Consider the following 25,760-nt stretch of genomic DNA (forward strand, 5'->3'; position numbering starts at 1 on the left):
CCCCAAGACGGCACATCCCACCCTTCCTCCCACCTGCAATAAGCCCCCACCTCGCCGTTTGCCCCCACCCCGAGAGACCAGACCAGGAGCAATCTGTGCTGGATGAGGTTTTATTATTTATTAATCCGAATTTTAAAAAAAACCAATCAACCACACAGAAGCATTTTCACACCCTGGCAAGGTCAGGGTGAAAAGGAGGGAAAAGGCAATGGTTATAAAACAGGAACCCGAGGGCAAGGAAGAGGCTGTGCTCTGCCCTTGTTATGCAAGGCTGAGGGGAGGAGGGAAGGGAAATGGTGGGATTTAAGACACTGTTGGCACGACACTGCAGATGATCAGCAAAATGGACTACTCGAAGAGGGGGGAGAAATTAAGTAGCTGCCCAGACTTGCCTGCAGCCAAGAACAGGCTCTGCTACCATAGAGCCTGGGAGCTCCTCCACAGCTTCTGAGAGCCCGCTGCGGCCACATTAGGCCCTCGGCACAGGGGAGGCAGGTAAGTGGCTGCTGGTCCAGTTTAATTGCAGTGGGGCCATGGCAGATGCCAAGGCAGGTTTCAAAGCTGAAATGGATGCACCCGGCTGGCAGAGAGGAGTGGAAGGAGGGGGGAGGGTAGGGGACAGGACTGAGGGCCACCTGGCAGGCAGCAGTGGGTGCAGAAGGCAGCATACCTGGAGCCTGCAGGCGGCACGGGATCAGTCGGTGGCCTGCCCACCACCTCAAGGCAGGTGCCCTCACACTGAGCTCCATGGGATAAGCCAGCCGGCAGCCTTCCCAGGTCTAGATGAGAGGCCAGCACACATCAGCCCCTGGCTGCTGGTCAGCTGCAGGAGTGCACTATTTACAGCACAAGAGCCACAATCCTGCTGTCTTGTCCTTCCCCAGAGCCCTGGGAAGCAAGCTTATGACACATGGGTTCATTGCAAGTAATTCACCCCTCCTCTTGTGGCAAGCACTGCAATGGCCTGGCTCCAGCCACTTCCTCCACACCAAAGGAAAAGAACAGAGAACTTCACTGTGCCAGCCGGATGCAGAGCCATGAGCAAGGATGTGCTAGCAGGGAAGAAAGCTGTCCCTGGGCTACCTGCAGCTGAGTAGCAGTATTAGGAGGGGATAAAACAACTGGATAGGCTTTTATTCAGTTCACTCATCTAAACAGACATGTAAACAAGAACTGACAAGGAACTGGAAGGACGTGGTGCACACACCTGGTGTCGTGCACCACTTGGGCGGAGGCTGAGCTTGCTGTAAGAGCGGACATCTGCACTGCCCCCTGACTGGAGGTGGGGGAAGAGATGCCACCCACGCCTCCCGGAGAGACTGGGATCTATAGAGATTGTTTTTATTGATTTTTTTTGAAGCTGTAGTATCAGCATTTGCTGGTGCTGGGATCCCCGGAGGCTTGCTGCACTGCTACAGAGCAGCCCTTTGGCTGGGTGGGATGGTCCGACAGGCTGGCAGCCAGCTGGCGTGCCCAGTTTGTTGCAGAAGAGGTCACCTGTTCCTGGTTCTTTGTAAACCTGAGCTGTTTCTTCCCCAGTGCCCCACCTCCCCCAGCAGTCATTGCGGAGGAAGAGGGATGCCCCGTGGGTCAGTGACTTGACCCTCTTGCAGGTTCTTGACGAGCTGAGCCAGCCAGCGTTTTGTGGTGGTGTCATCCTTCAGGACCTGGGCGAAGGTGGTGTCCTTCAGCTGGTCAGGAAGGCACTGCCTGAGAGCTTCACGTGCCCTACATCAAGAGACAAGTAACGGGGCCCAACAAATAAACTCACAGGGGCAAGAGGGGAGCAAACCCCACTGGGGACACAGAGTTCCTTTGCCTGGAGGTCTCCCCAGCAGAGCCAGCCAATGAAAACACTGAGCAGCAGCACCGCAGCAGGTGGCACTCAGCCAGCCAGCACAGCTCCCACCCCCAACACCAAACCCCTGCGCAGCCCCTGCACCCCAACACCCAGCAGCAAAGTGATGCGATGCCAGGAGAGGCTGAGGCAACAAACACACCCAGCAGCTCTGGGCAGAGCTACTGGCCAGCAGGAGATCAGTTTGTATTCTCTCAGCTGAATTTCATCCATTGCTAACAGCCTGTTTGATGCAGAAGAGGGAGAGTATAGTGTACCTTCCACCTCAGGCCCTCCTTTGTATCTTGTTCAAGCTACCTTTGAGCTTAGACAGTAGTAAGTTGCACAGCTGGAATTTGCACAAGCCCCCAACAGTCACTGTTTCTCCCACGTACCATAAAAGCTCCTGTGGCTAGCAATAAAAAAATCAAAGCAAAAACCCCACCCCCACCCATCTTCCACACTGAGCTAAGGCTGACAGACCAGGAACCTTGATTCCCCCCAGGTGGGCACTGTGGAGAAGAACTGAGCTTCCATGGGCACAGGAGAAGCCCCTGCCCAAACTCCTAAAATGTTTACCTGGGGTTATCGGAAAGGCGAAGGTAGCAGCGGACGACATGTTTCAGCAGCCGTGCCGATGGCTCCTTGGAGAGCTGCAGGACCATTTTACCCTGTTTGACAGAGGCCAGTGCCACCAGTTAAAGTCTTTAAAAGAACAGCTTCACAACCAGCAGAGACTGGGAAAGATAATTAAATCACTCACTCTGGCTTCCTGCGCAGCACAGCCTATTACCTTTTATCTAGGTACCGCTGCACAGAGCCTGGTGCTGCTTGCCAAGAAGCCTTGGAGAAGAGCAGCTTGCCATGACTTGGAAAGGATTCTCCCAGCAGCCTGGGGAAAGCTCATCTCATTTCTGTTTGGTTTTTACCTTCCTAGGACTGCTTAGCAACTCTTTGTGAGATAAAAGAGAACCTGGGGTTTCCCCCTCATGGAAGACAGACACATTCCAAACATGTGGATAAGCTCAGGCTGAGTGACACCATGAGGTGTGTTTCCAAGCTCTGCAACACCTCCTGTTCTCATATGCATTCCCTTCACTTCAACATCCTTTTAAGACAATAGCAATACCCTGAAAAGCCAGGCCATAGGACTGGGGTCACCCACACCACATGTAGCAAGATCCTTATCTGGTCTTAGCACACATCCAAGCAGTGTATTTTTTCTTTCTGCTATATCCCTCAGGAAGCTGTTCCAGGGAAGCAAGGCACAGACAGATAGATCTTCCTGGTTCAGTCTCTGTTTCTCACACTAAGCAGGACTTTGCACATGGCTGCACCTTTGAACGTGCCCAGCTGAGCAAGCAGTGTGGCTGCCTTCGCACACCTGCTCCGAAGAATTTAACAGACTGCTGGCTTGTATTTAGGAGTCAATCACATCTGCCCAACAAGTTGGGTTTTTTCCTGTAAACTACATTGCCTAGCACTAACCATTTTCCCCATTAGCCAAATTCACCGGTATTTGTCTATCCTGGCAGTTAGCAATTAGCAGGTCCCCCTCATCTGCCCTTTTGCAAGCTTCCTGTTCTTAGCAATTCCCCAGGATACCAATATTTCTTCAAAATAAATAACCACAAGTTTCCTCAGAGAGCTCCTGGATGGAAAATACTCACTTTCTCTTTTAAAAGAGCAATAATACTTGTATGACATCTTACTCAGTTATCAGCAGACATGGAAGTAAATCATCACCCTCATTAGACAGGAGTGCAGTATCCTGATTTTTGAAACAGACAACAAAAAAGTCTGTGAACATTTTCATCTTCCTCTCTTTCACTATGGAATATTGATCCTGCCAGTGCTTCACTCAGTGGTGGGACTACACATGCTAACCACCTTTACACACCCAGCTCCTTCTATGTTCAAAGAAGAATTCATGTCTGGGAATGGCATGGTCTCCTTCCCTCCCCTACCTCAGTTTCTAATTGTATCCTTCACCTTGCACCTTGAGATGTATTTGCATCAAAACTGATCTTCTTGAATGCAAAAATCACATCATACTGGATATTAGGGACATTAGCTCAAAATCATTCCTATTTTGCTGTTTGTGGGTGAACAGGAGGCAATGTTTTCTCTACATTTGTGAAAACAGATAAGTAAATATCCCTAATGAAAATATTAACACTTAGTCACAGAACCAGCATTGCTAAGTGCTTAACTTACTGCTGCATTTTGTTCTCCTGAGACCACCCTTTAAAAAGCAAACAAATGCACACAGAAGCATGGCAATAACTATTCCAGGGTAGGTTTGTATTCCCCTTGGCAAGCTCAAAGATAAAGCTCAAGCTGGGGCTATTACTCTTGGGATGAACAAATTTTGAGTACCCAAACTTGTCCTTTACAGGGATTACGGAAAGGACAGAACTTATTTGCTCTCTGTATTCCAACACAAAAATTAGATCATATGCAGCAGCTAGTAGGAGCCAGATTCAGAAAGGAAGAAAAATGAGGGTGGCATTCCAGGCAGCAAACAGGAAACCTTGTCAAACTCCTTGGTCAAAGACACTGTGGGTGCAAAAAGTTTCCATGGGTTCAAGGGGCGGATGGGACAAACACTGGGGGTTACTACACAGAAACCCACAAGTGGCCCCAGAAATCCAAAGCTGAAAGTAGCTGGCAGCTGTGAGACTGTTATGAGGACAAGTATCATATATACCTGCCCTGCTCTTTAAACATGTTGTGAGAGACAGGGATGAGACAGATCCATGATCTGAACTGTGTGATCATTCTTACATAAAATTAAATCAATTCACATCCCACCAATAACTGGAAACGTCCACAACTCCGGAAAATCTTCTTCTTCTCTGGAGAGGTTTACCTATTTTGTCTTGGGGACTTAGTATATCACAACTAATATGTGTTCTCTCGACGTGTAAACCAGAAGTATACAAAGGAAACCTGGATGCAGAGCTACAGTGCCACAAGCAATTAGCCCAGGAACAATTTGCCTCCCTCATCCTGTGTTCCAGCCAGCCAGCAGTAAAATAGTTGCTGAAAAAGCTGGCTGCTACAGCATAGTTTTTTCCTTTTTAGATATAAATGCTTTAAAAACAAATAATCTTACCAGTATCATGGCAACATGGGAAAACCGCTCATAAGTCTGACAGATATATGCCAGCCCTGTGTCATCCAGGAGGATTTTCTGGAGAATAAACGTAGCAACCTAGAATGGGGAGAAAGCAGGAAAAAAAGCATATAAACAACTTATCTACCCTGAAAAGGGACACCCTTTGTGTGGTGCTCTTTTCAAGTCAGCCCCAGAGCTGAAAAGCCTTCCAGCAGGCAGCAAATGCTTTACTCAGTGATAGTTAAAAGCCAAAAGAAAATACAGGACAGTACACAATGCCTGGCATCTCTGGCTAAACAAAATAAGTGGACACAAAGCACAGTGTACAAGATGACTGGATGCAGGTTGCGTAAGATGCCAACTACTGCCAGGCCACTCAGGCAGCCTCAGGTCCTGATCTGCTTGGTATTTAAGGAGGTAAAAACTCCACCCAGACTTGTCCCAACAGCACAGAAGCCAACTCTGCAGGGCACTGGCTGCCTGGTCAGTCAGAAATGAACAATTACGTGTCTTTATTGAAACAAAACAAAAAAGGTACCGTTTTGGAGAGCTCACTGCCAGACTCCATAATGCGTAAGCACAGGGGGATAATTTCGGTTGTCAATAAGAAATTTATCACTTCTTGCTCGTCAGTTTTCACCAAGGCCCCTTGAAGTAAAAACAAAACCCAAAATCAGGAAATGATAAACTGTTTCAAAAAATCTCACCTTTCAAAGAGGGCCTGTGCTCTGCCCTCCCTGGAAACCATTCAGTCTGAATGGCAGGCAGAACAACTATCATCCTAAACATGTTGCAGCACATGGCTGGGGAAGAAATCATTTAGGCAGGGTAAAAGTAATCAAGCTGGGTTTGGGGGTTGTTTAATTTTCAGAAAGGGGATGCACTCTTGACTCTCCCTCAGTAGGAACCCAAACACAGGAGGATCAAGGCGCCCACAGCAACCTCTGGAAGGAAGAAATGCATTTTAAGACTCTTTATGTATTGAAAGAAAAATGATTTGGGCAGAAAGAAGACATAAAAAAAAAAACAGGATAAGGGGAAGACAGGGAAAATACACCCAAGTCAATCAATGACAGAAACCCAAAGAAAGCCCAGCCTGCACCCACCCATTCCAGTGTCTAGCTGGGAGGGCTGAGAGTGAAGGTACAAGTCTGCAGGTACTGATACTCAAAGAAACATATTTTTGGCAACGCATTTAGACTTCAGTGGGTTTTTTATAACTGAAAAGGAAGAGGAGCTTGCCTCCACAATGGAAAAGGAGCAATTCCTCCTCTTACTACTACAGGACTTGAAAATCCCAGTAACAAGAGACCTCTGACTTTGGTCATCCAAGGCTCTATGCCCACAGCATGAACTGTTCTAACTCAGTAAGAGATCAGTGCTCCAGCATTAGTCTGGCTGCTCACCAATGACTCCGAGGCTCGTGAGCCGCAGGTACTCAAATGGACGGGTCTTGCTGACTGTGTGCAGGAAGGGGTACAGGAAGAGAGGAATATGAGCTGCCAGAAAGGCTGATCTACAGGAAAGAGAGAACACACAATGTGAACAACAAGGGAAAAAAAAGTGAGCACACAATCCAGCATTACCATAAAGAGCCTCAGACTATTCCTGATGGACCCCATTGCTACCGCTCCTCAAAAGTGGGTAACAGCTAATTCTCTGATGGAAAGGCACGAAGCAAATCCTGCACTGGGGCACAGCACAAAACCTAACACCTGATCTGCCAGTTACCTGCATTCTTGCTTCAGCTGACCAGGAACTGAGCACACCCTGTTTTTATTACCTCCTCCTGCCACCCAGACCCTCTGTTTTGTACATTCACTGCTGCATTTCACCCTGCACTTTGCCAGTGGCAAGGACAGTCAGCCACAATGCCTGTGCAAAGCCTCTGTCAGAAATACAGACTGGCTGAGCTTTAGGCATCATCAGAGCTTAAATGTGCAAAAACACCTTTCCCCAAGAGTCCTCACATTGCCTTCTGGCAGTAGTGAAAAATAGAGCCTGCAGGTAGAATGCTGAAATATTACTCCGCTAATGGAGGGAAGCTCTCTTGCACAATCATCCAAAATACTTCTTCCATTTTCAGTTTTCAAACTTTAAATGTAAAGGTGAGTCACGTAAAACTACCCTTTTTCTTTGGATATCATCTCATGGAGGGTTGCTGTTTAACACTGCTTTGCAGCAGCTCAAAACCAACTTCAACTATGCTGCTGCTCAGCAGTAACAGAAGCATGGGATTATGGACCTCTGGGTAGTTTCCTTCTGAGTTTTAGCTACTGATTTTGGCTGAACCAACATCATATTTTTCCCTACTGACATGGGCTGGGCACAGATTGAGAAAACATGAAGTCAGACACTGGCTGAGGACTCCAAAAATGGCTCTGCTATTGCTCCCTTGCCTCACACTTGCCTGGGAAGGACAGTCCTGTTCATTCCACCCTTTCAACAGCTGGTCTAAATAACTGTAAGCTGAAATTTAAGGAGTTCTTTTTTGATTTCAGAGAATATTCAGAGTTGGAAGAGACCCACAGGGATCATGGAGTCCAGCTCTTAAGTGAATGGCTCATATGGGGATAGAACCCACAACCTTGGCATTATTAACATGCTCTAACCAAGCTGCTTGTCTAAGTAATTTTAAGCTCATTAAAACAAGGATCCTTGAACACAGCAATCAACACAAAGGTACTCTTAGCTCTGGCTGACCTCCCAGAAGCTGCCACAACCCAATGTTTTGGGAATTTGCAAGATCTCAGGATGACGCAGGGAATGCAATGCATTTAGGACCATAAAGCTGTCATCCTAATAATCCATGCAAACAAGTAAAAGCAGCAGGCAGCTGCCTATCTATCAGCTCTGTTGTCTGTTTCACTTAAGTAAATAAAGAGAAAGCAGCTAAAGTGCTTCTAAAGTCAAAACACACAGGCTGAGGTGTCAATATCAATACCTCAGAAAACTCACACAACTTGGAAACACTTACCTCGTTTCAGGGTGTGATGCAACACACTGTAGTAGAGCTAAAGCATTGCAGACTCTGTTGGACTGATGGGCTGTCAAAGTTGGAGGGTTGATTGATGGATAAATATTTACAATTTCCTAAAAATTAACAGAGAGTGGAAAGTTAAAGGAGAAAAATATCAGAAAGCTAGACCAAAGCACTTGCCTGGTAAGGAAGTACAGTGACAGCAGATAACAGTCTGCTTTCACCAAGCATCACTTTCAAGTTACATGGCAGCCACCATGCTGCCCAGGCAAGGGCAGAGCTGGGACAGAGTCAATTTGACAAGGAGTCACAGTAATGCATTCAAACCTTAATCTGCCCCCCTCACCACATGATCCAACAAAGATCATACTCCCAAGCAATGGCAATAAGGGATCCCACCGGTTCCTCCCCAGATCCAACTCAAGGATGCACAAGCTCTGCAACATGCTGATGCTGCACCACAGAATAAAGACATGGACAACCTGACCCACCTGAAGGAGCGCTGCAATCGTGCCAAATGAGTGCCACAGCATCGGGGCGAGGTCAGGCACAGACTCGCGCTTCTTGCTCAGCTCCAGCAGTGCATTCTCCCGTGTCTCAGGGCTGGACAGCTCATTGATCCATTGGTAAATCTTTTCACGGTCAACCTGAGCCAGTGCTGTTGGCACAGGCTGGGAGGGAGACAGGAAAGATTCAGCCCAAACATTTTATCCAGTTCTCACCCAAACCTGCCAGAAAAAGAAACTCCCAACTGAGAGGGCAGAACCTAAGGCTCCATTAAGATGCTCTGGATATGGATCCATCCCTTCCTTAGACTAGTCTTAGTATTTCACCTATTTGAAATGCAAAGGCTTTATTTTCTGGCCTGACTTGTTAAGACAGTCTCTCGTAATCCCCTTGTCAAGCAGTACCTTTGTAACTTCTTTCAGCAATGAGAGCCAAGCTGCTGCCTGTCTGTGCCAGCAGAGCTCCTGGGGAGTGATACACACTTCAGCCAGCTATCATTTACTCCCCCTGTATTTAGCCTGCATTCACTTCATGCTTCAAGTGCAAGATTCCACAGATTCAGAGTAAGGCAGATGTTACCTTTTTCTCTCCAAAAACACCCATGACACTGGAAACTGCTAGTGAGATTCACCCAATGTACATGAGAAAAATATTCATACAAATACTAGAAAAAATTTCACTCCTTCACCATCAGCATGACACCGGCCACAGCCAGTAACAGCTGGTGTTACCAATGGCTCATATTCATACCAGGTACCTTGTTCACATGCATGGAGCTAAAAGAGAATTTTTCAAGAATGACTTTGTGCAAGATCTGAGGATGATTTGATTCTTGTTCAAAATAAACCCAGAGAAGGGTAGATCTGTACTCCTAGCCAAGACACATTTTCTACAACTCAGGATTTTGCTTTTGCCTCTCTTGAAACATCAGGGAAAGACAAGTATCAACAAGTTTTCAATTAAAAAAAAAAAAAAAGAGGGACTGTATCATAATTTCTGTGGGGAAGGCAAGGCACAAGTCTTTCAGTGATACTTTGTCTCCTGCCTCTGCTGGTACAAGCAGCACTCGGTGGAAACAAATGCTCTGCAGGCTTCCTAAGGAGATAGTTTGGTGATTCAGACACAAAATTTTGAGGAAGACAAACACCATCACTAAAACCTCCTGTGTGAACACTTCCAAAAGCCAGGTCAGAACCTTTTCAAACACTGCTGCAGTGGTTGTTACTGAAGCCAAGCACAGCCCTGTTGGTACTTGCTGCTTCTGAGCCAGCCAAACCAGCATGCAACCAGCTCCGCATGCCACTGTGCACGGTGATCCCGGCTGGGAACAGGACTGTATTTCCTCCTTTCTTTTTTGGAAAAGGAACTCTTTTAGACTGAAACTCTTCATGTGCTCCCCCTGACAGATGTGAGCAGAGCCCGTACCGCACTGACAGCAATGCTGCCCCCAAGCAGCTCAGCACCGAGACACACAGGAGGATACAGGGAGCTCAGGAACTGAGAGTGGCTGCAACGAAACCAGAAGCCACATGGCAAAAGCAGTCCCAGAAGGGATGCAGGGGGGATAGAGAGAGACTACTAAACCTTTGGCAGACACCAACAGCTTTCTTTATTTCTGCAAAGGTTTCCCTCCTCTGTTTGTCCCTATTTTATATCCATAGTCATGCCCAAAGAGATTCTTCCCCAGCTGTGGGATTTCTCTCCCCTCCAGCCACTTTCATTGTATTATTTAACTTAAATGTTCATATATAAGCCAATGCAGTGTTATCAGTCCCTGTACTCTAGGGCTAAAATATTTTTGTAGCTGTTCATATTTCCTCCTATCCTCTTTTTTCTCACTGTCATGGTTTAGGGATGGTAATCTCCAATTTAATGTTCCCACTGAAACCACTCCAAACCACTTGTCACTCACTCACTCCCTCCCTCCTCCCCTGCCCAGTCCCCCTGCTCCTGGATGGAAAGAGGAATTGGAGGCACAAAAGGTAAAGATCACAGGCTGAGATAGGAATAATTTACCGGAAACAGCAATGAGATAAGAAAACTAACAGTAAAACAACAATATTAGAGACAGAGGGTACAAGAAAAGAAAAGTTACTGCTCACCCCACTTAACCCCCCTGACAATACCTGACTGCTCCCTCTGCCACACTACCCCAAACCCAAAGCAAGCCCCTCCTCCCTCCCTGGAAAATTATGTTAGGTGGTATAGAATAATCTCTGGGTCCTAGCTATGCTCCCTCCTGTCTACTGCAAAAATTAACCCTGTTCTGGCCAGAACCAGGACACTTACTTACTCAATTTGTAATTTTTTTTCCAAAACATCTCACACTAAATTAGTGATCCTGCCAAGTTTCTTGTGCCTGTACAACTGTGAGTGCAATTGCAATGCTAACTTCTACACTGAAGCTCAAAAAGAGAGGGAGAATGAACAGAGGTCATTTGTTTTTATTTGGGATGGTGGATTGACAAGCAGTGTAGCAATAATGTTGTTATAATTGTGTTATCTAAAACTTCCATCTATTTTCCTAGACTCACTGGAAGTTTCAGTTCCTGTAAGCTTAAATACATTCGCCCCTTAAAAGCACAATCATGTGCTTGTGATCCCTAGAGAACACTAAGTAGATTTTCCACACAATTAAGTTTATGATGTCCAATATCTGCCTTATCCAGAACAAACTGCTTTTCATAGGCTCTACAGTTGCTCCTTTTGTTTTAGTTGAAATGTAAAGACCTATCTTTTTCCTAATTCCCTATTTCATTATTGTTTCTTCTTCTCCCTCTAAGACCCAAAATTCTGGGGAACCCTGGGGGTCACACAAATCCTGCAGACTTTCTTTTGCACACAGGGAAAGCAAAACTTGCCAACAGTATTACATCACAAAAGATCTTGTAACACCTTTTCTCCTTCCTGGAGAAAAGACATCTCCAACAATCACATAACAAATTGATTTAGACAAATGGCTTTCTCTTCCTGATTGTTGCTACCAGTTGCTGCAAGGCACACTGGTAAAAGTCCTGGTCAGCCAAAGCCGAACATTGACTAACTGGATAACATGAGCTTTTTAAACTAGTTTGATAGCCCATCTGCTCAAAAACACCAAAAATGAACTTTGAACTTCCATAGCAGTGAATTAGCTGATTCAAGCAGGGCTTTCAATGCCTTACAGCTAATTACAGCTACATTTATTTGTTTCAGTCTGTTCTTGAGCACTCTATGATGTTTTCAGGCCTGACACCTAAGTGTCAGCTCTGCACACATCAGTATCACTGTGTGAAGACCAATGCTCTGGCTCACCACAGCTTTATCACAACCATGTTCACAACACCCAAAGGGATTCCCGAGCCAATTCATGACCTTACTAAGAGGTGACTTTATTTACCACAGGTCCTGAGCACATTTTCAGAGCCAGACACCCTTCCCTGTCACCTCCAGTACAAGCACACTAACTGTGGTAGGAAACATTTCAATACAGAACTACCAGCTAGCATAAACTATATATAAATTAAATATACATTCAAGTGAGTCCTAAAATAAAGCTGATCTCTGTTCTGAAATAAATTTTTTGGTTAAAATTGTTTTAAAAAAAGAGAGGTAACTAGATCACAGACAGAGGATTAATGGGAGATGCATATAATGGGAGTCCTTCATGCATTTCAACAAACACTTAGGAACTACAGTGCTATAAAAAGGTAAATGCTGATTAAGAGAGTTTACCTGATCTTGCACACCCTTCCATGCTCTGGAGAACATTACTTCAAATCAGAAGTATTTGACAGCACTCCAAGAACCAGTTAAAGTCACAAGCATTTAAACAAAGAGGAAAAACTTAAAAAGTTCTCTAACTCCTGTTCATCAAAACTTTACTCACTCAATAGCTTGTTAGTCCAAGCAGACCCTTGATCTAAGTTCATTTGAAACATCTCTAACTGCTGGTTTTGCAATACACCTCCCACACTCAGTACACGCAAGACTCAGTCAGCTCTAGGAAGTCTTACACATGCCATGAACGTGCATTTGGAGAAGTGAAAACCAAATAACAAACCCAGTCACATAGGAGATACAAAGCAATAACCACAGCCTTCAAACTCAGCTTCCATTTTTGAACCCAGCCAGGCCAAGGTACCATTCCACTCCCGCCAGCCTGAACATCAAGCACCATTATCCAACCTTGGCAGCTTCCTGAGGGGGATGAGGGCAAGCACTAACTATGGAGGGCACTGCAATGGGGGAAAAGGGAAGTAGGAACAGGCAGCATCGGCTGCTCTGAGGAGCTTTCTGATATCTACTCTTTCTCTCTGCAGTCAAGGCCAGCAGTAGAACCGGTCCCCAGAGGACAGAGGGGTTGGCTGGGCACACAAGAGGTGTAACAGATGAGTGTTTTAAGATCAATCAAGGAAGATCTACTCTGAACGGGAGAGTCTTCCTTATCCCTTCTTATCTTATCCTTTCCTATCCTTATCCGTTTCTTCCCCACTCCTCCCCCTCCACACACTCTGTGGATAACTTTTTAGGTTTATTTTGGTGATACTTTAATTAATTTTAGACTTTTGTTTGTTTTTTCTCTATGTGCTTCTTTAGTAGTAGAGCAAACCCTATCAACGAACTTTGTAACGCTTCTACTTTTATATTTAACCTGCTTTTGCCGATACCTTTGCTAGTAATTCTTTAAGGGATCTTAAAACACTGATTCGCGACAGGAGGCATCCATGTGCAGGGAGGTAGCACGGCAGGCAAGGCGGAAGGGAGGGAAGGAAGGGAAGGAAGGGAAGGAAGGGAAGGAAGGGAAGGAAGGGAAGGAAGGCACGGAGCAGCCCCACTCAGGCAGCTGCCAAAGGGACCCCGCCGGTGACGCAGAGGGGACGGAGCTCACCGGGGCTCCGCCACCCCGCGGCCTCAAGTCCGCCCCACAGCCACGAGCGGCCGCGCTCCCGCTCCCCGCGCGGCCCGCGCAACGGGGCCCCATCCCCAGCGCTGTCCCGTCGCCGCCCGGCGGGGCGCGGAGCCACGCACTCACCGCGGCCGTAGCCAGACTGTGCATGGTCGGAGAGTGGAAGCGGAGCCGGTGCCGCCTCAAGCCGCCGCCGCCGCCATGGACTCGGCGCCGCCACGACCTCTCACCCGGCGCGCGGGGGACGCCGGGACGGGGCCGGGTGGGGCCGGTCTGGCGCCGGCGCCTGCGCGCGGAGCGGGCGCGCGCGGGGCGCGCCGGGAAGGCGCCGCCGCGCTGACGTGAGCGGGCGCGCGTCGCGCGCCGTCTCGCGCTGCTGTGGTCGGTTCCCGCCATCCGCTGCCGCCCCCTTCCCCCGCCCACCCCCGGCCTCACCCCGGGCCCCGCGGGACGCGCCGGGACGCGCCGGAACGCAGGTACCGGGGGTCGCCGCCGCTGCCTCCTCCCCACTCCCGCCGGCCGCGTGCCCCTCCCGCTGCGCGGCAACCGCCTCCCCTCAGAGCGGCCCGGTCCGGGGCGGGCGGCGCTCCCCGTGTTCTCCGTGTCCCTGTATGGGTGGGTGGCGGGAAGGGAGCGGGGCCAGGCCCGGGAAGAGCGGGACCGTCGCCAGGCCGGGCTGAGAGCGGCGGTGGCGGCGGCTGAGCGCGGGATGCCTGGGGGAACCTCCCCGGCAGCGCTTCCCGGGCTGCGCGCAGGGGCTGTTCCATTCATTTCTTCTGGTTTTTGTCGGGAATACGCTTTGCCGTGCTTTCCGGAACCTGTGGGGCTGTGTGTCTCACCCCCGGGCCCGTGGCTTTCCCGGGCGGAGGGCAGCGAGGGAAGCCGGAGACCCCTGGCCCGGCCCTGCCTGGTGACCGCGGGTCCCGCGCAGTCAAAGACGAGCTCGTTTTCTGTCTTAGGCTTCCTCCAAAACTTTGGTTTCCATCTGATACCGGCTCCGGCTTTTCTCCGGCACTTTTTTTTTTTTTTTTTTTTTTTTTTTCCCCTTAAATCCGTTGAGGTTAAGGGGTTTTGAGGATTTCTGTGTCTGGAATTGTGTCTGCTCACCTTTCAGCAGTAAGGAGTCGGTGCACTGCTGCTCATACTGGGAGAGATTTTATTGATCTTAAGTGTTCTTCACTTCTCTCCAACTCTTCTTCACTGTGTTTAGAAACAGTGAAACGGTTCTACCAAACGTCTGTGGAAAGTTCAAGGCATGCTTCCGTCTTCCTTTAGCCATCATTTGGCCTGCCAAGTTATACATTTCTCCTTTTTAACAGGTTTTTAAGGTGGAACACACTTACTCGTGTTAGCTCTTTTCTGTGAGAAAGCATGGCTCTGTTAAAGGTGCACGGACCTGTCCGGATGCGCAGCATGCAGACTGGGATTACAAAATGGAAAGAAGGGAGCTTTGAAATTGTGGAGAAGGACAACAAAGTGAGTCTAGTAGTTCACTACAATGTTGGAGGAATTCCAACGACATTTCAGGTATGCCAGACATTAAGGCTTTTGTTTTAACAGTGCATGGATTGTGCTCTCTTGTGAACAGCTGTCATCTTCAAGGCTATTGAGTATCCTGCAGACTTCTCTCTATCACTGTTTCTCATTCCTCGTTTCCTGAACACTAATCCCTTTGTATAACTGTGCAGTAAATTATTTACATGTATTATTTAAGGATCTACCAAGGTTGGCATTGAGATACCACTTAACGGGAAGAGCCGAAAAAGCAGAGAAAAGTTACAGAAGTATAGAGCATCGTGGCTCATGTTTTGGATTTTTGGAAGCTGTAACTTTTCTGTTTCTGGCACATTTGCGTTCTCTAGAGGTGAAGATCCTGACCACTTTGTACCAGCTGTTTTCCCAGTTGAAGTGTAGTGGTGTTAACACACCTGTAGCCTTTTGCAAGACTTTGCTGAACATTAGTTGTTACAGTTTTAGGTTTTAAATGCAGATTCTCTTGAAATATTCAGCCAAAATTTTTCTTTTTCTATAGTTGTTTTCAGGTCAGGCGTCCTAACTTTTGTGAAAAATGCCCCAAATCAAAAGCAGAGTGCTTTTTCTGTAAGAAATACATATCTGTTTTAAAAGTATGTAAAGGACACGAGCGGTTGGAAGAAAAGAAATCCTATTTAGCAACTTTGCAACAGCCTAAACTGATCTATATATTGTCTTCTGCTTTTTGATGCTACTTGTTTTCCACCAGTAACGTTCACCAGTCTGTTCTCTGAGCCATTTACTTCTGTGTGAAGATGCTATGAAAAAAAGTTCACTTTCTTTTTGAAAGATTAGGTTTTTGCTGCCTTAGTATGCTGAAAAGTCTCAGCAAAGAATTTGGCAGCTGGTGTTGCCTTGAAATCAAGGCTGTGAGGAAATCATTAGCTGTGGATTGTTCCCACCTGTGTTACTGTAGACTTGAAAAGAATCTCTCCCTTTTCATGTGTGATGCTGTGGCTGCAGGTTTGGTTTAATCCACCATTGGACCATGTTGCTCCTGAGGAGAGCAGTCTTGTCTTCCCCTCGTGCATTCCCTGGGTGCTTGTTCTCACACACTCCTTTCTGCCTGGGTGAGTGATGTGGTGTGACAGCAACTCGAAGGGAGGTTCCACGGGGAGGATGAGCCTACAGAACAGCTAACCATGGCCTAAAGGGGCAGGTTTTGTTCCTCTCGTGTCTGCTGTCTCTGGCACTTGTCAGATCTCTTTGTGAGCTCAGTGGAGGGTTTTCACAGGAGTTTGGGGAAAGGACTGAATGCAGGCTCTAGTAGAGGGGTTGATAAACCACCATGCAGCTGGGACTGCAGCAAAGGAAGAGGAGAAGGCTTGTGCTGGAGTGTAGTCTGTGTGAGCCAGCCCCAGGCTGTCAGCATGCCACTTCAGGTGTGACAGATTCCTGATGATCTTGCTTTAGAAGTAGCATTCCCTGTTTTTTTTGACAAGCTGCCCTGAGAGGACTGTGAGTGATTTCCCTGCCTTTTTTTGCTTTTCTGTAATGGAAGATTTGGATGGATGCAGGATTGTATTTCTTTCTACAGTGACTGGTGTGTCATCAAATTTCTTCTGTCAGATGATATGTTTTAGTGATGTTTCAGAGCTTTCACCAAGTTGTCCTAGATGCTAGATATGTATTAAGAGAAATACTTTGTTTCCCTGCACTTACCAAAACTTTGTGACACTGACTGCGTCATAACAGGTGCATGAAGAGTATGGGTGGAGTCTTCTCCTGACAGCATTTTGAGTTGATACGGGTTGTTTTGCACTGAGATGGTGAAGTAACTGTAATCCCTTTGCACTGGGCTTAGTGTTTTAAGAGAGGATGAAAAACTTGGAGCCTATTATTCAATTCTTAGGCATTTGAAGCTATTTTTAGCTTATATTAAAAAAAAAAATCCTAACAGCCCACCAAAAAAAACAATCCCCAAAACACAAGGATTGAGCACGAAGTGTTTCAGGAGTGTAATGTTCCCATTAAAACAAACCCTTAGTTTCTGATTGAGGTGGTTTTCCAGCCCCTCTTACAAGCTGCTGTTGTGTCTGGGTTGGTTTTCCAAGAAGCTAGAGATCTTAGTGGGAAAAAAGAAATCTCGTTGGCGCACATGGAGTCTTTTACTCTCCCAGTCTTTCTGAGCTACCCTCAACCGTCATGAATAGTAGAACCTTTACCCAGCAGCCAGTTTTTGTAGGTGTCTTAGAATGAAGTAACAATTAAGTAAGGTTATAATAAAGTAGCAGCTGCATCATTAGGGAGCACAACTTCTTACTAAAATTATTATTGTGCTCACCCGTAACCCTGAAAGTTTTGACACCACTTAATTGTTACGATGTTGCATACAGACTAAGCTTGTTTCTTACTGACTTGCTCCCTCAGCAGATTTTTTTAAGCCATTTCAAATCCATCTTCTCTGGGAGCAAATTGTGAAGTGAGAAGTTTGTGTTTAATATTTGGAAGTTTCCCCATCTTAAATTGTATTTCAAACTTGATGTGGAAGTTTTTACTAAATGGCACTTCTTAAAGTTGTTGTTCCTTTACATTTAGAAATGTCATACTCAGTAGGAAAGCAAGTTTCAGAAAGCTTATCCAGGACTCTAGAGACTGTTGAGCAATAGTGATACTGTCCTTTCAGTTGTCAAATGCTGAGGTCACAGATTGTATTAATTCTATGAGGTTTAATGTTTCCTTGAAGTGGAGCAAGAAGTACTTTGGTGGAAGTCTCTCTTGTCCTGTCTATTTGAAATACTTCGTTTGAATTTGTAAGTATTTTGGCCTTTTAAAGTTGGATTTATGTTTATAGTCGCTTTCTTGTTTTCAGCTAAGCCATAACATTAAAACTGTGACCTTACGACCAAATGGCAGAAAACTGTGCTGCCTGATGCTAACACTAAAGGATACCAGCTTCCTGACAATTGATAAGGTACCATTTAAGGATGCAAACGAAATGCGGATGTATTTGGATGCAGTCCATCAAGACAGGGTTCATACTGGTAAGTGCAATTGTTGTAAATCATGTTATAACATTATGGAGAGGTGTTGTGTTTTCTTTTCTTCCATCTTATCATGGTTTAACCACATCCAACAACAGCTAAGCCCTAAGCATCTGCTCACTCACTCTGGGTTGGGAAGACAGTGAGAAAAGTGAAAATGAGGAAACTTGTGGGTAGAGACAAAGACAGTTTAGTAAGTAAAGCAAGAGCTGTGCACACAAGCAAAGCAAACAAGGAATTCATTCACCACTCCCCATGGGCAGGCAGGTGTTCAGCCATGTCCAGGAAAGCAGGACTCTGCCATGTGTAATGGTGACTTGAGAAGACAAACACTATCACTGTGCCACCCTTACTTCTTCCCCAGCTTTATACACTGAGTGTGATGCTGCATGGTGTGGGATATCCCTGTGGTCAGCTGTCCTGGCTGTGTCCCCTTCCAGCTTTCTGTGCACCCCCTGCTTCCTCAGGAGTGACGTGAGCAGCAGAAAAGGCCTTGACTCTTTGTGAGCACTGCTCAGCAATAGCTATAACATCTTTGTTATCAACACTATTTCCAGCACAAATCCAAAATGTAGCCCCCGTGGCCCCTACTGTGAAGAAAATTAACTCCGTTCCAGCCAAAACCATCACACATCTTCAGCACATTTTGTCCTCCTTCTGTTCCTGGCTTTCTTTGTATTTCTGTAAATGCTTCTTTCTGGCCTCAAACCCCATTTTTTTGTTTTATACCTTTCTCATGAACAATAATCAGAGATTAATATACAGGATTTGTTTATGTTGTGTATTGGTATTTGAAAGATTGTCTGATGCCCGTGCAGAGTCTCTTCATTTTTCATTTTACTTATTTTATTTTGTTCTTTTTAAGGATAGGAAGTTTGCTGCCAAGTGACTAAATGACCAGTAAGAGGGATATCCATAAACTTACGTCTGTGCACTCAGAATATTGTAGTCTGTTGGCAAGAAATCTAGCATGCCCTTTCCAAAATCAGCTCCAGATAAACATTTTGCAAATAAAAATCCCAATCAGTTAAATGACAATCAAATCAAATATTGTGTATTTTTCCTGTCAGCTGGGAAACCCTCACAAGGATCTGGCAGCTTTGGAGGTGTGCTGGGCAGCAGGACCACACAGAAGGAAGCTAACAGGCAATTCTCTTATATAGAGAACCAGGTTTGTTTAATTTTTCCAAATTTTCCTCCCTTATTTTATTCTATTCCTCTCATTCTCCTCTTGTATGTTGTAATAGCACTGTAAATACTGTACGCCGAAAGTGTTTGTACTCTAGAGAGCTTGGAATAGATGTGTACAGGGTGGTTGGCAATGTTGTATCTTGTGAGGAGATATCTTCTGTATGAGTAAGAAAGATCAGTGTCTGGCTATGGAAGTCAGACTATGTTCTTCACATATGAGCTTTTAGGCAAAGAAGTAGAAATAGAAGGAAAGTACGTGATTGAGACTTGCTTCTCTCATAGCTCTGAGTCTCCCTTTGTTTTATGCTGAACACCTTACATGTGTGTGACCATGTGTTAGTGTAGGTCTTAATGAGTTTAGCAGACTTCAGCCAAATGTGTGCATCAAAAAGCAGCTGATCCAGGTTTGTATCAGAATAAAGTTACTGAATTTGTAGCATTCTGCTCACATTTTTGTGTAAATTTCACGGACTTTTCCCCAGAAGTTGTTTTCTTTCAAAATACTTTCGTTCTTCTTTTTCTCCCCAGATTTTATGGTGTATCTACTGGCTTTAATTTACTTTGTTATCTCTGTGAATATACTTGTATTACTGCCCTGAGGGAGACTATTTCTGACGTTGTCCCAAAACAAATTCTACCAATTACTTAAAGACAATCTCACAGTAAAAACTCAAGGCTGTGTATGCAGTGGTGAGATTAGACATGTTCAGTTTTCAAGTCTAAAATTGACCAACATTCCTTAGTCGACCAATTGTTACCTCTTTCCATTGCATTACATGTGAGGCTTGCTTGACCCTAAGCTGTCAGGGCACTGTTTTAATTATGCAGGTTTTAATACAGCTTTTTAATATTTTCAATTGTAATACCACCCAGGATTGATCTGGGGATAGTTAGAAATCATGCCTTGGCTTTTTTAATATCAAAGCTTGTAAAGGAGATTTAAAAAAACTTAATGTCAATGGACTTAGCATTGGAAAATGAAAAGGGAAAGTGGTTACTGCAGTTGAGTTTTGTGTTGATGACTTGTATGATTCAGTCAAAATTTTACATATGTCTAATTAGTGTTTAAACTCTGAATCTGTTACAAGTAGCATCTCTCTGCTTCTGGATGCTCTATTGTAGCAAGTAAAAAAGTGGTGGAAATGATAGATAAGACTAAAGATCGCCCTGTTTTTTCACTCTTGGGTTTTCTCCCTGACCCCCTCCACTTGGGTTTTGCAGACTCCTCCCAAAAGAGTGACAGTGGAGAGTAAGGAGGAAAATACATTTCGCAAGGTGCTGGGTACCCCAGCGAGAGGCTCTGTTAAGAATTCTGCTGGAGCTGGAACACCGAGCAACAGGGTGAACATTTCGGCATCTCCTGCATCATCAGGCCCTCACAGGACAGGCTTGTTGGAGAATCGGTAGGAGGGTTTTCTTCTTACTGTGATACTGTTAAAACTCAGCTCTTTATAGAGCTACAGGTGGAACTCAGTACACAGAGATATAAGAAGGGAACATAAATCTTGCTTTAGTTTTGCTGTTCCTTTTAAGAGGATGTTAATACATGCTTTTATAGCTTCTGACTGGTACTGGCACTAGAGCTTTAAGTACAGCTCAAGAGTTGGGCAGACCAAATGCTTCTCTGTTATAAAAGCAGAGATTGCAGAAGATAGCCGCAAAATGTGTGGAAAGCATTGAGGAGTTCTGTTCAGTTGGAAGAGGGTTGTTTACTAACCTTTCTGAAAGAATTACCACAAATTTTTCTGTTTTCAGTGAAAAGAGGAAAAGAACACAACCCCCTGGTTCAGAAATGAGTGAAGATTATCCCAAAGAGAATGATTCTTCAACGTAAGTAACTATTGTTTCTGATTTTAAGTTCCTTGTTCATTTGTAAAGGTACATTTTTCTGAAAAGAATGCTCTCAGCCACATGGACCAGGCCAGTCAGCTTGTGAATGCCTTGGGTGCTTGAAATGAGGTGTGTGTTCAGGGATAATAAGGGAAATACAAACTACTCCAGCAGTTGATTTGCATGAACTGGCACATGCAAATTCTGTGTCATCATTCTTTTGTCAATTATGTCAGTCAGAATTGCATGTGTACTATATGTGCTTGGACCCTTTTCAAAACAAAATTGATAAAGGGGAGTTGATGTTGGAAGAAGCAGCTCCATGTGTTTGAATTCAGATTTAATTGTAAGGGAGCTTGTTTTAAATAAATTGGTTAAATTTATATGTGAGTGAAGTTCTACTGTTGTCAAGTATTAAAGGTGATAGGAGAGAAACGCTTTAAAACAAGTTGTAAATACTGAGCAGGAATATCCTACATCTTCCATAACTGCACTGCCTTCCACTCTTCTCTCTGTAGGAATAATAAAGCCTTGAGTGATCCAGCATGGAAGTATTTGAACAGTAGCAGAGAGAAACAGTTGAACCTGAAGCAGGCTGAGGAGAATAGGACATCAGGTAAAAGAATAGATGTAAAGCCAAATGATACCTAGCCTTGACCAGTATGATTTTACCCCTTTGATACTAGATTAGCAAGTTGCTGCAGAGGTGTCTTTTCCTAATCTTCTTTCCCTATGCCACTAACTTTGTTGCTTCCTCCAGAGCTGTACATAAGATGCAAATAACTTTCCTTCATTTTCAAAGCCTGTCCTGCTCTAGTGTGGCCTTGACCTTTATCTTTGGTGCTGATGCCAGCCTATGAGCCAGCTTGTTTGAAAATTCCAACAAGCATTCCAAGCTGCCCTTTCCCTTGGGAGGGGATTTCTTTAAACTCCTTTTTGCTTACTTTCTTATTTATTTTTAAAACTTTCCTTTGCTGTTAATGCTCATGTGAACTGTAGGCTGGTTTTTGTGATTAAAATGTGTACTGCTTGCTTTTACTTCCTTATCTCTTCCCCAGAGCTTACAGGGGGAGCTCTTTGGGGCCAGGACTTTTGTCCTGTTTGTACCAAAGTTCTGTTGGATACTGTTGTGGGATAAGGCTTTATAGACAATACAGAAATACTGACTATATGTAGATAAGCTAGTAAGCAGCACTGTTCTTCAGTTTTATGGATAAATACTTAGCTTCTTTCTCCATAAAGAGGAACGCATTCAAGATCTTGTTTCTATGGGGAATGTTGGTGGATGCATTCTGTTTTTAGTGCAGCTCTGATGGCACAGATGTGTTGCTGGAACAGCCAGTAAGGTCAATGTTTAGCTCTGAATGGAAATCTGGTTTTGTCTTCAGAGTCAAAATTAGAGTCTGTGAGTGTATCCCTGCAAGTTCTGGTAACAGTATTGCAAACTTATTTCATATATCTGCATTTCTGAAAGTCACATGGCTCAAACAACTTCAAGCTGGGAAAGAAGGAAATGGTTGTTCATTATTCAAACTAAATTACACTGTGATTCACTGTAATAGGTGGGTTTTTGACTCGAGAGCATTTTTTTAATGTGGCACCATCTGAGACACTAGAGTCTCAGGATCTGTGACACTAACCATGCCGTAATTACACCTCCCCTGATGAGGGAGAAATTTAGAGTCTTTGCCAGGAGTTCGTGAGACGAATGGACATTCAGCCTTCTCTGCTTTCAGATAGTTGTTTATTAAGTCTTATCAGAGAAATAGAGCCACTTAATGTGACCCAGACATAGCACAGAGCAGAGAATGCCCTGTTATCAAGATTTACACAGTCTTTTAAAGGTAAATTAACCAATGGTCACTAAAAGCTTACATTATTTTTACTTTTCCACCAGTGTATAAGAAATCATCTAGTCATGTAGACAGGAACTGCAGAATTCTTTATCCAATCATCCCAAACTGCTTCTACTGCAGAATATGGAGTAGTAGAAGAAGAAAGTGTGGAGAACAACAACAGTCCTCCATTTTGAAGTTTTTTGCTTTTATCTATTTACTATATTAACAAACCCAAATCTTCTAAATTTTTCACCCTGTGACAATCTTACATAATATTCTATCACCTAGTTCACACCAGTGTAGATTCTAATTCTTCCCAGAGGGTAGGCAATTTTCTCCAAGGACGGAAGTCAAAAACAAAGTTGTCCAGGGGGGTAGAACTCTTCAAAACAGGCAGAGAAATATTCTCTGCACTCTGGGTTCCTACAATCTGTTACAATGATATCATAGCAATGAAACAATCATATTACTATATACAAGTGTATAGTAATTTACTGTGGAATTGGGAGTGGGAAGAGAAGCTGTTTTCACTTCTGCATATTTACCTTGAATTTTGAGAGCACTGCTATGGAAATCAGGGGTTTTCTGTACATGTGTCTTGTCTCTCTGAGCAAGAGGTAGATATTTATTAACTTTCACGTAGTTAAGATCGTGACTTTTTAATATTTCATATTGCACTTTGATGGAGACTGAATTGAATACCTTAAACTCCATCATGCCTTTAGTTACATATCACTAATATTCACATTAGTACTTCTAAGCATATGTATTAGTAGTCTCCCAACCAGTTCTAGAAAACAATATTTGAGGATTTTTAAACCTTTTGAGTAAATATGTTCAGACAAGTTGTTTATTGTATAAATAGCTGTGTAATCTGAAACAAAGTGTTCTGCCTTTCTTTCTCTTTTAAAGGTGTTTTACCACTGCAGTCGTCATCCTTTTATGGTAGTCGGTCCTCTTCAAAAGAGTACTCCACTGGCAGTTCCACCCTGGACAGGTAGGGCTGATTCACTAGAATGAACTGTAAATGGCAGTTGTTTCACAGGAATTAAGCTCTTCAGTTTCCTGTGTGTTGATCACATGGTGCTTAGATGCATAACATGGTGGGGTTTGTTGGTTTTTTTCTTCCTTCTGGAGCACAGTCCAGTTCTTCAGTGTGTCTTCAACTGCCCTGCTTACATCTACAAACTCTAGTTACTGCTTTCAATACAAGGACTTTGTGAAATCACTCAAGTCTGTTTTAGTTGTAGTGGATGACTCTAGATGGTTCAAATTCTATATAAACTCTGGAAGTTTAGTCTGAACCCTTGCTTCGTTTTTCCCAAGTAGATAAATGCCATGCAATTCTATATTTTAATAACAGTATTTTAGCAAATACTAAATCCTGCTGAGATTGGGATTCTTCTTTGTCAGGTGCTGTGCAGTTGGTCTCTGCCCTAGATAGATGAGATACAAGATCAAGAGAGAAAAGAAGCATTGTCCATGTTTAAATGTTAGGAATTGAGGTCTGTAGTGATTAGGTTACAAGAGAAAGAGACTGAAAATGAAGACTCTGTCCCAGATACGAATTTTAAGCGTATCTCGGGAGCAGTGATCTTGTGCTGTGTAATCATTCTTCCTCTCATCATACAGCAGAGAGAATTGTTAAATGTTTATGAGACCAAAGACTTGATTACACTGCACGCACACCAGTGGATGTAAGGAAATTTAACCAAGCTAAGTATTTAAGTGCTCTGGAAAGGAGTGTTCTCTGTCACACCTTTTTTCCACTGTGATACATTACAGTTATTTTGTATGGTTTTACCAGTCCTTGTCTTCCATAGGGCTGCAATCCCAGTGTCATGGACCATAGCTCTTTAAGGCAGAACATTATAAATCATACCCTTCTAATGCTTTTATGTTTCCAGGTCTACCATATCCAGCCAGACCTCTTCAGCCAAAAGAAGCCTAGGATTTCTTTCTCAGCCTGCCCCTCTTTCTGTTAAAAAAATGAGATCTAATCAAGATTACACAGGATGGAACAAACCCCGAGTGCCCCTTTCCTCCCATCCTCAACAACAGTTGCAAGGGTAAATTTAATTTTATCTAGCATGCATACTTTGATCATAAGAACATGCACATTCTTGTTATAATTATTTAGTTAAAAGCATAATCCTGAAATTAATGAACACTGAGGCAGAGAACATTTTTCCTAGTTTGGAGGATATGTGTTCTTGAATTCACTTCCTGGGAATTTCAGAGACATAATAATTCCAGGTAATTAATTTCCTTTAATGATGATTCATTTCTCTGTCTTTGTGTGTGTGTGTGTATATATATATATGCATTTTTTAAAAGTTTGATCATAGAAACTCATGGGTGTTTTCCTGATAAGTGCTGCCTCCCATGAGTTTTCAGTTTAGTCTGAAGGGCTGGGGAACAGCTCCAGTATGAAACTGTGGGGAGCGGCTGGGGTGAATATCCTGTGCTTAGTAGTACTGTGCTTAACTCTGTCAGGTTTGCACACTGACCATTAGACACAACATGTTCAATTTTTTTTTTTTTTTTCAGATTTTCAAACTTGGGGAACACCTGCTATATGAATGCCATTCTACAGTCCTTGTTTTCAATTCAGTCTTTTGCTAATGATTTGCTCAAACAGGGTATCCCATGGAAAAAAATTCCACTCAATGCACTTATCAGGTAAAATTCACTTTCTGGGAAGCTGTTTTCTCCTTCATTACTGAGAAACTGGTTTCAGGTAATACTGAAGCATCTTTGTAGAGGGTCATTTGCCTGTATAGATAATAAAAGAAATTTTGGAGCTTTACTTTTGAAATAAGAAATAGGCTCTTAAAACTTACAGTACGGAGTTACAGGCATTCTTTTACTGTATTTCTAGTGGCAGACTGAAATGCTTCATAAGAAAATGTAAGAAATTGCAACATAAGTTAGATACAGAAAAACTTATTTTTAAAACTTTGCCAGATAGAGTTTAAGCTGGTCACTAACTTCACCTGATATGTGGGGGCTTATGCCTTTTGTTTAGTAGCTGTGGAAAGTGTTCAAGTT

The 25,760-nt window shown here is 44.2% G+C and overlaps 2 protein-coding genes across 3 annotated transcripts in view; one reads left to right on the forward strand and one right to left on the reverse strand.

Moving 5' to 3' along the window:
• Window positions 1-94: 94 nt before the first annotated feature.
• On the reverse strand, window positions 95-13,595 carry CNOT9 (CCR4-NOT transcription complex subunit 9). 2 transcript variants are annotated; one of them, XM_048309855.1, is made up of 8 exons: window positions 13,460-13,595; window positions 8,430-8,609; window positions 7,936-8,051; window positions 6,365-6,474; window positions 5,497-5,606; window positions 4,956-5,054; window positions 2,417-2,508; window positions 95-1,734 (listed from the first exon to the last, which is right to left on the reverse strand). In XM_048309855.1, exons 1-8 carry the CDS (start codon window positions 13,481-13,483, stop codon window positions 1,560-1,562), a joined length of 906 nt encoding a protein of 301 aa, XP_048165812.1. In that variant the 5' UTR covers window positions 13,484-13,595; the 3' UTR covers window positions 95-1,559. The 2 variants fall into 2 exon arrangements, with proteins under 2 accessions (XP_048165812.1, XP_048165813.1); XM_048309856.1 differs by having other exon boundaries at window positions 95-1,728; window positions 13,460-13,594.
• Window positions 13,596-13,717: 122 nt separating this feature from the next.
• USP37 (ubiquitin specific peptidase 37) overlaps window positions 13,718-25,760 on the forward strand; it is a 35,747-nt gene continuing 23,704 nt past the window's right edge. Inside the window, exons 1-10 of the mRNA XM_048309718.1 lie at window positions 13,718-13,809; window positions 14,653-14,860; window positions 17,679-17,850; window positions 18,921-19,021; window positions 20,263-20,444; window positions 20,797-20,871; window positions 21,390-21,487; window positions 23,622-23,706; window positions 24,617-24,778; window positions 25,260-25,391. Of these exons, the coding sequence (XP_048165675.1) occupies window positions 14,705-14,860; window positions 17,679-17,850; window positions 18,921-19,021; window positions 20,263-20,444; window positions 20,797-20,871; window positions 21,390-21,487; window positions 23,622-23,706; window positions 24,617-24,778; window positions 25,260-25,391 (1,163 nt within the window). The 5' untranslated portion in view covers window positions 13,718-13,809; window positions 14,653-14,704. The remainder of the gene's footprint in view (window positions 13,810-14,652; window positions 14,861-17,678; window positions 17,851-18,920; window positions 19,022-20,262; window positions 20,445-20,796; window positions 20,872-21,389; window positions 21,488-23,621; window positions 23,707-24,616; window positions 24,779-25,259; window positions 25,392-25,760) is intronic.

Source organism: Corvus hawaiiensis, chromosome 7, assembly GCF_020740725.1.
Source record: "Corvus hawaiiensis isolate bCorHaw1 chromosome 7, bCorHaw1.pri.cur, whole genome shotgun sequence".
Lineage (NCBI taxonomy): Eukaryota > Metazoa > Chordata > Aves > Passeriformes > Corvidae > Corvus > Corvus hawaiiensis.

What these genes read in the sequence shown, in the direction of transcription:
- CNOT9 (XM_048309855.1), bottom strand. Translation starts at nt 13,483, where the DNA reads ATGCACAGTCTGGCTACGGCCGCG. An exon ending in CCCATGTTGCCATGATACTG is followed by an intron (nt 2,509 to 4,955) that starts GTAAGATTATTT and finishes TCTGTCAAACAG; the next exon opens with GGTAAAATGGTCCTGCAGCT. An exon ending in CGCCTTTCCGATAACCCCAG is followed by an intron (nt 1,735 to 2,416) that starts GTAAACATTTTA and finishes ACTTGTCTCTTG; the next exon opens with ATGTAGGGCACGTGAAGCTC.